The following is an 18,566-nucleotide window of genomic DNA, read 5'->3' as shown; positions in this document are numbered from 1 at the left end:
TGTTAGACATATGTACTGTTACACATATGTACTGTTACACAAATATTATGTTACACGTATGCACTGTTACACATATATTATGTTAGACATATGTACTGTTACACATATAATTAGGTTACACATATGTACTGTTACACATAAGTACTGTTACACATATATTATGTTACACATAAGTACTGTTACACATATATTATGTTACACATATGTACTGTTACACATATGTACTGTTACACATATATTATGTTACACATATGTACTGTTATGCATATATTATGTTGCACATATGTACTGTTACACATATATTATGTTAGACATATGTAATGTTACACATATATTATGTTACACATATGTACTGTTACACATATATTATGTTACACATATATAATTAGGTTACACATATATTATGTTACACATATATAATTAGGTTACACATATGTACTGTTACACGTATACAATTACTACGGTGTAAACATTTTTTTTAAAAATTCAAATGAATCGCGATTCGTATTTGTTACGATTCCTATTTGATTTTTTATTATTATTATTTTTTTGAATATGTAACTAGAGTCATTCTTGGACAGTGACACACACACAGCAGGGGTCCAACATTTTAAGAATAGGAGAAAAATAAGTCTTTTTTTTCATGTGTACTAAAATGCTTTGTTGGTTTTATTTCCCCCTCATGTTTATGAAGCAAACAATCTCGCCAGGAGAATTGACACATTTGTCTCTCAGACATGCTCCAGTGTGTCAAACTGGCTGGATGCATCGTGTCTATGTGGCTCCCTCTGGTGGAGACAATGAGTACCACACCAACTACAGTAAACAAGCCCACAAATCAACGACGGGAAACTTACAGTACCAGTCAAAAGTTTTGAAACAATTCAATAGAATGCAATCATGTCCCCAAACTTGTCCGGCCTTTTGTACACGAGCTAAATCAAATAAAAATAACAAACTCACGTGTGGCGGCGTGTTGCTGACGTCGTGGTTGTTGTTGAGCTGGTCCTGGCTGACAGGTGACGCCGCAGGCTGACAGTCCAGCGACACTCGGTCTCGACAGGCGCTGTGACACGCGTACTTGCATCCTGCCAACACCACACAAACTGGTCAGATGTGTCACCTCTGACCTCTGGGATGGACGTCATGCTACCTGGGTAGAACACCTGTCTAATGTTGCACAGGGCCCCGCCCATCTTCCCACCTTCATCCATCCTCTTCCTCCCTTGTCCATTTGGGTAAATGTCCCTCTGTGCCCACACACACACACACACACACGCGCACACACACACACACACACACACACACACACACACACACACACACACACACACACACACAGCCACTGTGCTGAGTCGTCCATTTTGCAGTTTGGCTGAGTCAGGCTTTCTGGCCCGGCTGACGGGTCTTGTTATGTTATGATGGTCCGCCTACGTGGACCAGTCTGATCCCGAGAGGAAGTGAGGCGCAGGTTCCGGCGTCCCCGCAGCCACCGATACTTAAATGTGATGTGAAACAAAGAGGCTAAGAACGCTAATTGTCTCTTATTCTGAAAATCCGCACCAATCAATGTCAGCTCGACTCAAAAAGGTCAGAGGTCACACTCCAGGCTTTGGGACACCGCAATTCAATTAAAATATTCGGGGAGACACTTTCACAAGGATTAAAGACTGATGGTAAGAAAAGATCCTCTATATGACAGGAGCCCTCTGCTGTTATGGACCAACTGAAAAACAGCGGTCAAAGATCCTCTACATGACAGGAGTGCTCTGCTGATTTATCGGACCATGTGCAAAAACAGCATAAGCGCTCTGCTGTGTATAAAGCTCAACTATAAAAACAGCAGTCAAAGATTCTCTATTTTGCAAGAGCGCCCTGTGTTTTTACAGAAGCAGTCAAAGATCCTTTATTTGACGGGAGCCACACGTGTTTAAGACCAACTGCACAATCAGCAAATGTCCTCTATTTGACAAGAGCTACTTGCTATTTTTAATGACCAAATGCAGACACAGCAGTCAAAGATCCTCTATTTGACTAAACAGTTGCTGTTTTTATGGGTCTTCTGCAAAACCAGCAGAAAAAGATCCTCTATTTGACAGGAGCGCTCTGCTGTTTTTATGGGTCTACTGCAAAACCAGCAGAAAAAGATCCTCTATTTGACAGGAGTGCTCTGCTGTTTTTATGGGTCTACTGCAAAACCAGCAGAAAAAGATCCTCTATTTGACAGGAGCGCTCTGCTGTTTTTATGGGTCTACTGCAAAACCAGCAGACAAAGATCCTCTATTTGACAAAAAAAATCTTAGCTTTTTTTAATGACTAACTGTAGAAACAGCAGTCAAAGATCCTCTATTAGACAGGCGCGCTCTGTCCTCTTTAAGGACCAACTGCAAAAACCGCAGTCAAAGATCCTCTATTTAACAGGAGGGCTTTGCTTTCTCAAAAAAACAACTGCAATATCAGAAAAGATCCTCTATTTGACAGGAGTATTTAACTGTTTGGCTCAAATGCAAAATCAACAAAGATCCTATATTTGACAGGAACTTTCTTTTATTTTTACAGACAAACTGCAAAACCAGCAGACAAAGATCCTCTACTTGACAGGAGCGCTCTGCTGTTTTTACGGGTCTACTGCAAAACCAGCAGGCAAAGATCCTCTATTTGACGGGAAATATTTGCTTTTTTTAATTACCAACTGTAGAAACAGCAGTCAAAGATCCTCTATTTGACAGGATCGCTCTGCTGTTTCACAGACCAACTGCAAACGTCACAGTCAAAGATCCTCCGTTTGACAGGAGCGCTTTGCTGTTGTAAAAAAAACAGCAGTCAAAGATCCTCTATTTTACTAGAGTGTTCAGTTTTTTTAAGGACCAACTACAAAATCTGCAACCATCCTCTATTTGACAGGAGTGCGCTGCTGTTTTTATGGCCCAGCTGCAAAATTAGCAGTCAAAGATCCTCTACATGATAGGAGCGTTCTGCTGTTTTTAGGAATCGTCTGCAAAAAGAGCAGTCAAAGATCCTCTATTCGACAGGAGTCTCCTGCTCTATTTAGAAATCCGCCGTAAAAATGTCAGTCGCTTCCCAGTTTTGGCGAGAAGTGGCAGGTCGGTGTGACGTCTTCAGGACTTCAAAGATTGTTTACCGTCATCGACCTTCCACATTTCAGCAGCAGTCTTCTAATGGGGTGAGTGTTTGGGAGGGGGGGGTCGGAGGTCACAATGAGTCACGCCGGGAAATAGTCCGGCTGTTGTCATGACAACCAGACTCAACTCCTGATCAAAAATGTTCTATTTTTTGCACTTTTTAAATGAAAATATTGTTTTGTTGCGTGAGGTGGCGACTTGTCCAGGGTGTACCCCGCGGCTGAGATAGGCTCCAGCACCCCCGCGACCCCGAAAGGGACAAGCTGTAGAAAATGGATGGATGTAGAAACAGCAGTCAAAGATCCTCTATTTAACAGGAGGGCTTTGCTTTCTCAAAGAACCAACTGCAATATCAGAAAAGATCCTCTATTTGACAGGACTATTTAACTGTTTTGCTCAAATGCAAAATCAGCAAAGATCCTCTATTTTACAGGAACTTTCTTTTATTTTTACAGACAAACTGCAAAACCAGCAGACAAAGATCCTTTATATAACAGGAAATATTTGCTTTTTTAAATGAAAAAACTGTAGAAACAGCAGTCAAAGATCCTCTATTAGACAGGCGTGCTCTGTTTTCTTTAACGACCAACTGCAAAAACAGCAGTCAAAGATCCTCTATTCAACAGGAGGGCTTTGCTTTCTCAAAGAACCAACTGCAATATCAGAAAAGATCCTCTATTTGACAGGAGTATTTAACTGTTTTGCTCAAATGCAAAATCAGCAAAGATCCTCTATTTGACAGGAACTTTCTTTTATTTTTACAGACCAACTGCAAAACCAGCAGACAAAGATCCTCTACTTGACAGGAAATATTTGCTTTTTTAAATGACCAACTGTAGAAACAGCAGTCAAAGATCCTCTATTTAACAGGAGGGCTTTGCTTTCTCAAAGAACCAACTGCAATATCAGAAAAGATCCTCTATTTGACAGGAGTATTTACTGTTTTGCTCAAATGCAAAATCAGCAAAGATCCTCTATTTGACAGGAACCCTCTTTTATTTTTACAGACAAACTGCAAAACCAGCAGACAAAGATCCTCTATATGACAGGAAATATTTGCTTTTTTAAATGAAAAAACTGTAGAAACAGCAGTCAAAGATCCTCTATTAGACAGGCGCGCTCTGTTTTCTTTAATGACCAACTACAAAAACAGCAATCAAAGATCCTCTATTTAACAGGAGGGCTTTGCTTTTTTAAAGAACCAACTGCAATATCAGAAAGGATCCTCTATTTGACAGGAGAATTTAACCGATTGGCTCAAATGCAAAATCAGCAAAGATCCTCTATTTGACAGGAACCCTCTTTTATTTTTACAGACAAACTGCAAAACCAGCAGACAAAGATCCTCTATACAACAGGAAATATTTGCTTTTTTAAATGAAAAAACTGTAGAAACAGCAGTCAAAGATCCTCTATTAGACAGGTGCGCTCTGTTTTCTTTAATGACCAACTGCAAAAACAGCAATCAAAGATCCTCTATTTAACAGGAGGGCTTTGCTTTTTTAAAGAACCAACTGCAATATTAGAAAAGATCCTCTATTTGACAGGAGAATTTAACTGATTGGCTCAAATGCAAAATCAGCAAAGATCCTCTATTTGACAGGAACCCTCTTTTATTTTTACAGACAAACTGCAAAACCAGCAGACAAAGATCCTCTATATGACAGGAAATATTTGCTTTTTTAAATGAAAAAACTTTAGAAACAGCAGTCAAAGATCCTCTATTAGACAGGCGCGCTCTGTTTTCTTTAACGACCAACTGCAAAAACAGCAGTCAAAGATCCTCTATTTAACAGGAGGGCTTTGCTTTCTCAAAAAACCAACTGCAATATCAGAAAAGATCCTCTATTTGACAGGAGTATTTAACCGATTGGCTCAAACGCAAAATCAGCAAAGATCCTCTATTTGACAGGAACTTTCTTTTATTTTTACAGACAAACTGCAAAACCAGCAGACAAAGATCCTCTATATGACAGGAAATATTTGCTTTTTTAAATGAAAAAACTGTAGAAACAGCAGTCAAAGATCCTCTATTAGACAGGCGCGCTCTGTTTTCTTTAATGACCAACTGCAAAAACAGCAATCAAAGATCCTCTATTTGACAGGAGGGCTTTGCATTTTTAAAGAACCAACTGCAATATCAGAAAAGATCCTCTATTTGACAGGAACTTTCTTTTATTTTTACAGACAAACTGCAAAACCAGCAGACAAAGATCCTCTTCATAACAGGAAATATTTGCTTTTTTAAATGAAAAAACTGTAGAAACAGCAGTCAAAGATCCTCTATTAGACAGGCGCGCTCTGTTTTCTTTAACGACCAACTGCAAAAACAGCAGTCAAAGATCCTCTATTTAACAGGAGGGCTTTGCTTTCTCAAAAAAACAACTGCAATATCAGAAAAGATCCTCTATTTTAACAGGAGAATTTAACCGATTGGCTCAAATGCAAAATCAGCAAAGATCCTATATTTGACAGGAACTTTCTTTTATTTTTACAGACCAACTGCAAAACCAGCAGACAAAGATCCTCTACTTGACAGGAGCGCTCTGCTGTTTTTACGGGTCTACTGCAAAACCAGCGGTCAAAGATCCTCTATTAGACAGGCCCGCTCTTACTGCACACACGCACACACACGCACACACACACACACACACACACACACACGCACACACACGCACACACACACACACACACACACACACACACACACACACATTCTTGTATTTGTTACCTTCTTGGGACCTAAAAAAATGCCAACTGTACCTCTTTAGGACCAGCCTTTCTAGATATATAAAGAAGTGTATTTACAACATTAATAATATATACATACTATGTAAATATAAACAAAGCTTGTTGTGAAAAATGAGTTGGAATTTCACAAGAAAAAGGTCACAATTTCACAAGAAAAACGTATAATTTTGGCAGTATTATAATAAAAGTCGTCATTTTACTCAACGCAAGTCAAAATTTTACAAGAAAAACTGAACATTTGTGCAATATTATGATACAAGTTGGATTTATACTCAATAACAGTCGCAATTTTACAAGAAAAGCTTAACATTTTGGCAATTTTATGACAAGAGTCGTCATTTTACTTGAAAAAGTCACAATTTTGTAAGAAAACTTTACAATTTTGGCAATATTATAATAATAATCTGAATTTTACTTGGCCAAATTTATGATGAAAGTCATCATTTTACTCAAAAAAGGGCACTATTGTACAAGAACAACAACAAAATTGGCAATATTGTGATAAATGTCAGAATTTTATGACAAAAGTCACCATTTGGCATGAAAAAGTCATCATTTTACGAGAAAATATTGCAGTATTACAGAAACAGAAAGAATATGAGAAATTGTTCCCAATTTTATAAGAAAAAAGTCGACACATTGTGAGAAAAAGACTGCTTTTAGTTCATTTATTTATTTTGGATTTTTTTAATTTTTTTTATTTACTTCAAGTTATTACAGTTTGTCTCTATATACATATTTATTTTACTTATGTTGGCCAGAGGGGGAGCACTTCAATTTTTTACACACACTTGTTATTTCATATGTTGACCAGAGGGGGAGCACTTTTAAAAGCGACACACAGTCAATTTGAAAAATCCCTCCTTTTTTGGGACCACCCTCATTTTGATAGATGTCACCAGCAGGGGCGCAAATGAGACATTGTCTATTAGATGCAATGTTATTGGGACCATGATTTATGTCATCACTTGTATCACACCTCCTCATATGGAAGATACTTTTCCTTCTTCATGTCTCAAGAAGGGTAGAAATACAAGAACACACACACACACACACACACACACACACACACACACACACACACACACACACACACACACACACACACACACACACACACACACACACACACACACACACACACACACGTTGTTGTATTTGAAAATATAAAGATATATAAAGAAGTGTATTTACAACATTAATAATATATACATACTAAGCAAATATAAAAACTTATAATTTTGGCAGTATTATAATAAAAGTCGTAATTTAACTCAACACAAGTCAAAATTGTTATAAGAAAAACTGAACATTTGTGCAATATTATGATAAAAGTTGGATTTTTACTCAATAACAGTCGCAATTTTACAAGAAAAGCTTAACATTTTGGCTATTTTACGAAAAGAGTCGTAATTTTAGTCGACAAAAGACACAATTTTATAAGAAAACTTGAAAAATGTTGCCAACATTATACTATGAATCGGAATTTTTAAATTGGCAAAATGATGACAAAAGTCATCATTTTACTCAAAACAAGAACAACAACAAAATTGATAACATTGTGATAAAAGTCGGAATTTTATATGACAAATGTCACCACTTTGCATTAAAAAGTAATAATTTTACAATAAGATATTGCAATATTACAGAAACAGAAAGAATATGAGAAATTGTTCCCGATTTTATAAGGAAGAAGTCGACACATTGTGAGAAAAAGACTGCTTTTAGTTCATTTATTTTATTTTGTATTTTTTGTTTGTAATTGGTTTTTAATCTTAATTTTTTACTTCTAGTTATTACAGTATGTCTCTATGTACATTTATTTTTTTAAATTAATTTTGGCCAAGGGGTGTGTATTTCAATTTCTTACACGCACTTGTTATTTCATATGTCTCAAGAATGATAGAAACACAAGAACCCGCAGGCTGCTTTTTCCAATGTCATTTTGTCTGAGGATGTAAATCCGCTGTGGACTCACCAGAGTTCTTCCACAACAAGCTGACCTCCACCCGCCCGGAGTGTTTCATCATCGCGCTGGGAAAACGGTAGAAGAATCCTGACAACCTGCGCAGGGTTCTGCCAAAGTTCTTAACGACACCCATGGTCACGCCGCACGCACACAGAACCCTGATAGAGGTCCTCCACCCTGCCGTCCATGATACCTCAGCGTGCGTGTGTGTGTGTGTGTGTGTGTGTGTGTGTGTGTGTGTGTGTGTGTGTGACGCCAGCTCCTCCCCTCAACAAGCCGACCCCCGTTTCTGTGGGTCAGCTGCTTCTTCCTTGTTTGTTCAGCCATTGTCACACTTGGGCTCAACACTACACACACACACACACACACACACACACACACACACACACACACACATTTCTCACTCAACTTCAGAAAATTCCAACACCGGAAGACGCAGCGTGAGAAAGCAGTTTGACGTTTCAAATTGTTTTCCTTGTGCACCGCAACTTTCTCTGTGCAAATAAGACACGTCGGGGTGCCCCTGTGCTCAACAAAGAAATGTTGCATTTCCCACTTTTCCTGGAATTGTCTTTGCTCATCACTAACCTTTCTCTTCACTGCAGGCTTTGAAAAAGACATGTTTGGGGTTGTGGAATATATTTGTATTTAGCCTACGCACGGAGAATAATGTTATTCCCGCAATGTGTGTCGTTGCGCTTTTCCTTCCTACAGCAACACGGCGGTCGGCGGAAAGTACCGGGATAGCGAGCGCAAAAAAGTGACGGCGTCATATAAAATATATATGTAGTGTTCATCGTGTGAGGCAATGCAAATTAAACAATAAAAAAAACAAATAACGGTTTGAATTGGTCCAGGTTATCAGGGACTTTATTACCATACTTGCCAACCCTCCCGTTTTTAGCGGGAGAATCCCGGTATTCAGCGCCTCTCCCGACAACCTCCCGGCAGAGATTTTCTCCCGACAAACTCCCGGTATTCAGCCGGAGCTGGAGGCCACTCCCCCTCCAGCTCAATGCGGACCTGAGACTGAGTGGGGACAGCCTGTTCTCACGTCCGCTTTCCCACAATATAAACAGCTTGCCTGCCCAATGAACGGAGAAGTTAAGCAGGACAATACTGCCATCTAATGGATAGCCAACGGAACACTGAAATTCAAGTATATATTTTTTTTCTATGTAAATAAAAAAAAAAAATATATATATATATATATATATATATATATATATATATATATATATATATATATATATATATATATATATAGCTAGAATTCACTGAAAGTCAAGTATTTCATACACACACACACACACACACACACACATATATATATATATATATATATATATATATATATATATATATATATATATATATATATATATATATATATATATATATATATATGAAATACTCGAGTTGGTGAATTCTAGCTGTAAATAACCACGCCCCCACCCCCGACCAAGCCCCCCCCCCACACCCTACCCCCACCTCCCGATATTGGAGGTCTCAAGGTTGGCAAGTATGTTTATTACTGACGGGAGGGGGGGGGAGTTGCTTGCTGTAGAGTTTACAATTACGGTAGCACAATTAGCCTCGAACGGGCTAACATCACGACTAATGTGTTACACGTCCGATTCGCCCAGCTACTCTCTGTCGGAGTATCAGCACTGGGGTCCAGGGCACCACACTTTTGTATTGTCGTTCGGTCTTTCGGCGGAGTGCTTCGGAAGCTACCGGACTGCTCGTCTCCCCCGCCCGGACTGCCCGGGAGCGGGGGATAGAGATAGGAAGGAAGGAAGGACGGAAGAGCTTGTGCGGGTCTAGTGGAAAAGCGGCAAAAACGTTTCTCTGCTTGCATCACGCAAGTGACGTCAATGTTCGGCCCTCTAGAGCCATATACCACACCGCGATTGGTAGATTCCACACAACGCTGTCAAGCGCCATTCATATATAACTCACGGGCATACTTGCCAACCTTGAGACCTCCGAATTCAGGAGATTGGGGGGGGGGGGCGGGGTTGTCTATTGTAGCCTGGAAGAGTTAGGGCTACAAGGGATTCTGGGTATTTGTTGTGTTGTGTTTATGTTGTGTTACGGTGCGGATGTTCTCCCGAAATGTGTTTGTCATTCTTGTTTGGTGTTTGTTCACAGTGTGGCGCATATTTGTAACAGTGTTAAAAGTTGTTTATACGGCCACCCTCAGTGTGACCTGTATGGCTGTTGATCAAGTATGCCTTGCAGTCACTTACGTGTGTGTCTGCAGAAGCCGCATATATTATGTACGCTGTTTGTATGGTGAAAAAGCGGACGCGACGACAGGTTGTAGAGGACGCTAAAGGCAGTGCCATCACGGCACGCCCTTAAAAATGTTGTCCGGGTGAAAATCGGGAGAAATCCGAGACAATGGTTGCCCCGGGAGATTTTCGGGAGGGGCACTGAAATTCGGGAGTCTCCCGGAAAAATCGGGAGTAACATTAAACTTTCATATAAGGTGGGGGCCGCAAAATAACGTCTCGCGGGCCGCAATTGGCCCGCGTGTCGGAGACCCCTCCAGACCCATCACAACAAAATTAGGCATAATAATGAGTTAATTCCACCACTGTATATATCAGTATCGGTTGATATCGGAATCGGTAATTAAGAGTTGGACAATATCGGAATATCGGCAAAAAAGCCATTATCGGACATCTCTAATCCCAACATAGGGCTGGCAAAAGGCCACCAATCACTCTTGTGTGGCCGTACAAAAGTACACGTGTAAACAACTCAGAAGTATTCAATTATGTAACGTGAACACAACTTGGATGAGTTGTTGTGGTCGGACACGCTCGTCTTCTGGTTTCAAACCCGAGCCGGTCGGCCCGCATGCCAACTACATTCCGTCACCTCCTACAGCGTCACGGCCATCTTCAACTTCCACGTTATCGTCTGAGACATCAATGATTATTTACTGCAGCGCTGGTCGTCATAGGACACACCCTGTACTGTACGTGTAGCAGGCCCGGCCCTAACCAATCTGGCGCCCTAGGCAAGATTTTAGGTGGCGCCCCCCCCACATCGGCAGTGAAGTGTATATACTCACAAGAAACCGAATAGCTTTGTCTTTGACCTATTTTTTTACTTAAAGAAAGCAAATTAACAATCAGAATAGTTAACAAGATTAAAAAAAATATGTATAAATAAATCAATACAAAAATAAAAAATGAATGTATGAAATACAATATTTTTTACATACATAAACACAAAATAAAACGTGTCAACAAGTTGCATAAAATAAATTAAAAATACAATATAAATAAGGCACTGCACAAAACAAGATATCAAACCAGTATGACTTTAACAACTATATTACAAAAAAAGGGGATCCTACAGAGTCCTCTATTTGTGCTTTTTAATATTGCATTAACTAGAATGACTTACAAATTACTGTACACCAGGGAGTACTGTAATTACCTAACGTTACATTATTATTTTCCATAACAATTTAGCCCCCTCCACAATATTAACCCGACGTTAAAACACAACTAGCTATTTATTGATTAGCAATTGCCGAATCATGTAACATTAGCTTAATGCTAAAAAGCCAGGTTACTATCACATTCTGTAACAGACAAATAATTTCATGTAGGCTAACGTTACCTCCCTGCTACCTCTGTCTTTTTCTCGTTTCCCCTCTTCTTTTCTCTTTTTTCTTCCCTGGGCACCTGACAGTTTTGGCCGTTTTGACATCTTGTGTTGATTTTTTTATGTGGTGACGTCCAAAAAGAGTCATGATACGGGAAGGGAGGGGGCGCACCGTGCCGGGGGAGGGGGAGGGCGTAATGTTGTAACAAATAATATTTCTATTAAATAGGCTTTACTTTGCATTTTAACTAACGTGGGATTATTTTATGTATTTAGAAATAATAGTACCAAGTTTGTTTGTTTTTTTGTTTTTTTTCCTCCAACATTTGTGGCACTGGCGTGGCGCCCCCTGATGGACGGCGCCCTTAGCATTTGCCTATACGGCCTATGCCACGGGCCGGCCCTGATGTGTACTTACTGTAACACATACAGTACATGTGTACTGTAACACACACATGTGTACTGTAACACAATTAGTGGGAGCCCTGAGCTTGTTTCTTTGCAATGAAATGCTGGTGGAAATCAGCCTTTGGCTACAATCTTTCACATTTATATTTGATACGTTCATTAATGTGCATTTGTCACAAAGTTATAACAAATGGCAACTTCCTGTGAGGAGTTTTATCCACCATCATTGGTGTGTCTAGTGCACAGGTGTCAAACTCAAGGCCCGCGGGCCAAATCTGGCCCTCCACCTCATTTTATATGGCCCGCAAAAGCTTGGAAATACAAACCCCGTTTCCATTTGAGTTGGGAAATTGTGTTAGATGTAAATATAAACGGAATACAATGACTTGCAAATCCTTTTCAATCCATATTCAGTTGAATATGCTACAAAGACAACATATTTGATGTTCAAACTGATAAAAAAATTTTTTGTGTGCAAATAATCATTAACTTTAGAATTTGATGGCAGCAACACGTGACAAAGAAGTTGGGAAAGGTGGCAATAAATACTGATAAAGTTGAGGAATGCTCATCAAACACTTATTTGGAACATCCCACAGGTGAACAGGCAAATTGGGAACAGGTGGGTGCCATGATTGGGTATAAAAGTAGATTCCATGAAATGCTCAGTCATTCACAAACAAGGATGGGGCGAGGGTCACCACTTTGTCAACAAATGCCTGAGCAAATTGTTGAACAGTTTAAGAACAACCTTTCTCAAGCAGCTATTGCAAGGAATTTAGGGATTTCACCATCTACGCTCCGTAATATCATCAAAGGGTTCAGAGAATCTGGAGAAATCACTGCACGTAAGCAGCTAAGCCCGTGACCTTCCATCCCTCAGGCTGTACTGCATCAACAAGCGACATCAGTGTGTAAAGGATATCACCACATGGGCTCAGGAACACTTCAGAAACCCACTGTCAGTAACTACAGTTGGTCGCTACATCTGTAAGGGTTTGTAATATGTGTCAATAAAATACCTTATATTTTCTTTATTTATTTTCTTACTAAAGGCATTAGGGTTTTTTTTCTTCTACTATCCAATACTGCAACAAATATTATATTATCTAACTTTTATGGTCACAATCCAAATAAATACTTAAATATCTGCTTAACTTATGGTTTCGAAGCAAGTTATCCATCAAATTGTACACTATAAAAATGACCGATAGATTTTACTGTAAAATTTAGGGAGTTTTTTTTTACAACATATTACTGTAAGTTGAAAAAAAAACGACCAATGTTTGTTTTTCTACAGTAAAATTCAGTCATTTTGTTTGTTTTTAAATCCACGGTTGCTCATTTTATGGTACCACATTTTATTTTGGTAAAAAAAACTGGCAGCTGAGTTGCCAAAATGAAATTAAACAGCGGTACTGTATTTCTGTTTACAGTTATATGTTGTAAAAATAACAATTATAAAATAACACCATATATTTTACAGTAAAAGTCCGGCAACTAAGCTGCCAGTTTTTTTCTGTAAACATTTTTTTTACTCTTTACGTACATTTTTTTTTTAAATATTTAAATTCATAGGCAAATTCATGCCCTCTATTGGCAGCCATGACTGCGGTGTGGCCCTCAATGAAGACAAGTGTGACACCCCTGGTCTGGTGGAACAGGCCAAGGTTAAGTTGGAGAAAATGCAGTCCTTTATAAATTATTTTAAAAAAATAAAAATAAAATTAAAAATTAAAAAAAAAAATTATTTCATGTTTCTCTCCGGCCCTGGTAGCAAATGATTTCCCGGACCGGTACCGGTCCCCGGACCGGTGGTTGGGGACCCCCGCTGTAACACACACGTGTGTACTTTAACACACACGTATGGATAGTTACGCAATACACTGAACATAAGATGTTTTGGGGCCAGGGATGTCAAAGTGGTTTTCATTGAGGGCCACACGGCAGTTATGATCAGAGGGCCACTTGTAACAGTGAATAATGTAGGAATTTGATTTAATTATTAATTATATAAATTGTTTTAAGTAGACTGTCCATTTTACAGTAAAAACTCTACATTTACAAAATGTTACTGTAAAATATAGTGTTTTTTTTGTAAATTTTTAATTTACATTTTTTGTAAATATAAAAACAGTACCACTGTTTTTTGGAGGGTTTTTTTTTACGGAAAAAGCTGGCAGCTTAGTTGGCAGAATGTTTGTGTTAAATTGACATTGTTTTTTTTACAACATGATATTTTTCATGGAAAAACAGTACAAGTTATTTTCTTATTCTGGCAACTTAGCTGCCAGTTTTTCTACCGTAAAAACAAATGTACCGTCTTTCCATTTACAGTAATACACCGTTAAAAACTAGATTTTACAGTGAACAACTGGCAGCTCAGTCAACATAATTTTAACGCAAAATAAAGTAGTAGTTTTTTTTTTTTTCAATTTATGCTGTAAAGAACAACGTAAAATGTATTGTCATTTTTATTAATTTGATGGGTAGTTTGCTGTAAAGTCAAATATTTTTATGTGATTTTATTTAGACAAAAACATGTTTGGAAAGTACTGTAATATTTGTTGCAATATTGGATGCTATTAGAGTTTAAAATTTTTGCAATTTCAAGCAGTACATATATTTTTTTCTGTCAAAATGGAAAAAAATCCATTACATTTAGTGATAAAATATGAAGTACTTTATTGGCACGTATCATATCCGGGTGTTTGCGGGCCAGATAACATGATGTCGCGGGCCAGATCTGGCCCCCGGGCCTTGACTTTGACACCTGTGCTTCGGGGTGTACTAGGAGTAAACCTACACAAGCACTCCCTGCAGTGAGGGGGCTCGTATTGCGTGAATAAGCGCATGTAGAAAGTCAATTGATGAATGACAAGGCGCTTTATAGCATTCATTTACTGTATCTTAGCCCCTTCCTGCTCCATCACTGGTAAGAACATAATGGCAAATCCTCCCTTGCATCTTCAATGTCGCAAAGTGTCAGGGCTGGTAAACCGATCAAATCCCCCATATTTAATTTGAGGTTTTAATCGTGTTTATTCAACAATTTATTTCCATGTTTTGTTGCAAAACATGCAATAAAATAACGTTTGATGAAAAAAAGTATAAGAATCCATCCATCCATTTTCTGTGCCGCGTAGCACAAGTAAGCTGGAGCCTAACCCAGCTGACTTTTAAAGTGAGAGTCGGGGTACACCCCCGCATGGTCACCTGGCAACCACAGGACACACCCTCTAAGAGTACACTCACACCTGTGGACAATTGACACTCATTTTACACTATACAATCTGTTCCCAGCCCCTTCCTGCTCCATCGCTGATAACAATCTAATAGCGAATTTCCCAACTTCAAGTTTTAATTATGTTCAATTAAAAATTTCGCACTAAAAACACAACTTATTGAAATATGTATCAAAATTATATTTTAATTTTTTTTTAAAACTACAAAAATCGTTTCACATAAACAACAATAATATGGGAGGGGGGTCAACATAAAATTCTGCTTAGCCTGCACACAAGCACGAGGAACACATATAAAGGCCACACAAGATTTCATGCTATACCAGGGGTCCCCTAACTCGGGGGCCGCATTGTGTTAAAAAGATTTGGCCGGGCTTTGTATATATATATATATATATATATATATATATATATATATATATATATATATATATATATATATATATATATATATATATATATAAATAAATGTATGTATATACATATACATATATACATATTAGGGCTGGGAATCTTTGGGTGTCCCACGATTCGATTCAAAATCGATTCTTGGGGTCACGATTCGATTCAGAATCGATTTTTTTTTCAATTCAACATGATTCTCGGTTTAAAAACGATTTTTTATTTTTTATTTTTTATTTTTTTAATGAAAACAATACACAACAATACCATAATAATGCAATACAATTTCAAAACAAAACCCGACCCAGCAACATTCAGAATAGCAATAAACAGAGCAGTTGAGAGGACACACAAACATGACACGGAACAATCTAAAAGTAGTGAGACAAAAATGAATATTATCAACAACAGTATCAATATTAGTAACAATTTCAACATAGCAGTGATTAAAAATCCCTCATTGATATTATCATTAAAAACATTAATTAAAAAAAAAATACAAAAATGAACAATAGTGTCACAGTGGCTTACACTTGCATCGCATCTCATAAACTAAATGTCTAATGATAATGTCAATGAGGGATTTTTAATCACTGCTATGTTGAAATTGTAACTAATATTGATACTGTTGTTGATAATATTCATTTTTGTTTCACTACTTTTGGTTTGTTCTGTGTGGTGTTTGTGTCTCCTCTCAATTGCTCTGTTTATTGCAGTTCTGAGTGTTGCTGGGTCGGGTTTGGTTTTGGAATTGGATTGCATTGTTATGGTATTGCTGTGTATTGTTTTGTTGGATTGATTAATTAAAATAAAATAAAAAAAATTAATAAAAAAAAATTTAAAAAAAAAAAATCGATTTTAAAAAAATTAGAATCGATTCTGAATAATAATAAAAATAATAATAATAATCTTTTTATTTTATTTATTTTTTACTTGGGATCCTAGCTTGGGGACCATTATGTGGCTTTTATTGATGTTTGTGTTTTGCATTCAGGGACTCAATAGCTTATAATGTAAAAGTGAGGAAAATAGAATAAACACTCACCTGCACAGGTGAGAGCCCCGTGGAAGACGTACTTGCAGCACACATCACACCAGGTGCCGTCCCCTCCAGGCCCAAAACTGTGGCCCTCCCCAGACTCCTCCTTCACCCTGGGGTCCTTGTCCTCCGGGCTGAAGATGGTCCTCACGTCCGGGGGTCTGAACCCCTTCTTCCGGCCCCTCTGCGGGCCCCCAGCGTGCTCTTCCTGGCCCGGCCTGTCCTCGGCCTCTGCCTGGCGCTTCCTCCGGTCTGGACTCCTCAGAGCTTCCCGTTGAGCTCTGTCGCTCCAAGCCGCCTCAAGGCTCTCCAGGCTGGGCGGCTGAGGGGAGACGTGCCGCCGCACCACCTTCACCATCCCTCCCTTGGAGGCTTTGGAGAGCCGCAGCCTGGCGCCCGCCGGGGGTGTCGTTTCGTCCGGAGCGTCGCTCGGTGCCAGCGGGGCTTGGCTGACGTGAACGGCGGGCAGTGAAGGGTCAGCCGGGGCGTCGCGCTTGCGACCCCGGTGGGGGTGGACCACCTTCATCCTCACAGCCGGGTGAAGGCGGCATAAAGTTGGGGAAGCGTCATCGCGTCCGGGGGCCTCTAGCGAGTCTTCCTGGTCGTCGTGGAGGAGCAGGTTGAGGCGGTCTGCGCGGACCAGAACGGGTTGGATCTCATTTCACTGACGGCAGCACAGCAGGCGGATCCCGCAGGAAGAATTCTACTTTCAAGGAAATCACCTCTTTATCAGCGCGCGTTCACCTTAATTATTTATTAGTAACACCTGAATTCATTAGTCGACTTGCAGTCACAATTCGGCTTCATTGACCACCTCTTTTAGCGCGTAATTTCAACATTTTAACAAAATTTTCAACCCCAGTCGCAGCTCACTTCTCCTGCAGTAGCCCAACTTGACCACAGGAGGGCAGTGTTTTCACGTCTCTAAATGACATGCCTTTCAAAGTTTCAGATGAGTTTTAAAACATTGATACGACAATATTCTTTAAATTAAACTTTCATTGACCACCTCTTTTAGTGCATAATTTCAATATTTTAACAACATTTTCAACCCCCGTCGCAGTGCACTTCTCCTGCAGTAGCCCAACTTGACCACAGGAGGGCAGTGTTTTCACATCTCTAAATGACATGCGTTTCAAAGTTTCAGATGAGTTTTAAAACACTACGGAAATTTAAAGTTTCATTGACCACCTCTTTTAGCGCGTAATTTAATCATTTTAATAACATTTTTCAACCTCAGTCTCAGTGCATTTCTCCTGAGTTTTAAAACACTGGACAAATTGATACGGAAATATTATTTAAATTAAACTTTTATTGCATTCTCTTTAAGTGCGTAATTTCAACATTTTCAACCCCTGTCGCAGTGCACTTCTCCTGCAGTAGCCCAACTTGACCACAGGAGGGCAGTGTTTTCACGTCTCTAAATGACAGAAGTTTCAGATGAGTTTTAAAACACTGGACAAGTACGGAAATATTCTTTAAATTAAACTATCATTGACCACTGTACAGCCCTTACCTTTGGGCTGGTACCGAGGGCGACTGTGTTGACCAGTTTGACGCGTGTAAATGATAGAATGTCCAGTACTGTAGAACTGTGTTTGGATATGACAATCCGTTTATTCCAGCTATCTAAATTAAATCAAATGTAAGTTATATAACATAAAGTATGCTAACCTTGAATGGCACATTATCACAGCATTGTCACGGCAAGACACGACACGTCACAAACATGAACACGAACATGACCATGGTCGAAAACTGTTTGTCCTCCAATCGCCCTGCCATGCTTCTTCTTCTTCTTCTATGGAGTTTATTGGCGGTTGGCAAACCAACAAAGGTGCATTACCGCCACCTACTGGACTGGAGTGTGGGACTGTAAATTGGGATTCAAAATAAATACAAATAATAATTAACAAAATAAATAATAAGAAAAATAAAGAAAATAATAAAAAATAAAAAATAAAATAAAGAAATAAAGAAAC

At 39.0% G+C, this 18,566-nt stretch overlaps 1 protein-coding gene across 1 annotated transcript in view; it reads right to left on the bottom strand.

Moving 5' to 3' along the window:
* Positions 1-17,301, bottom strand: part of rassf3 (Ras association domain family member 3) — an 89,263-nt gene extending 71,962 nt beyond the window's left edge. Inside the window, exons 1-2 of the mRNA XM_062066449.1 lie at positions 16,591-17,301; positions 964-1,088 (exon numbers count right to left, since the gene is read on the bottom strand). Of these exons, the coding sequence (XP_061922433.1) occupies positions 964-1,088; positions 16,591-17,110 (645 nt within the window). The 5' untranslated portion in view covers positions 17,111-17,301. The remainder of the gene's footprint in view (positions 1-963; positions 1,089-16,590) is intronic.
* Between the last annotated feature and the right edge of the window lie 1,265 nt (positions 17,302-18,566).

This window comes from Entelurus aequoreus, linkage group LG12, assembly GCF_033978785.1.
Source record: "Entelurus aequoreus isolate RoL-2023_Sb linkage group LG12, RoL_Eaeq_v1.1, whole genome shotgun sequence".
NCBI lineage: Eukaryota > Metazoa > Chordata > Actinopteri > Syngnathiformes > Syngnathidae > Entelurus > Entelurus aequoreus.
This window is presented reverse-complemented; position numbering and strand designations above follow the sequence as displayed.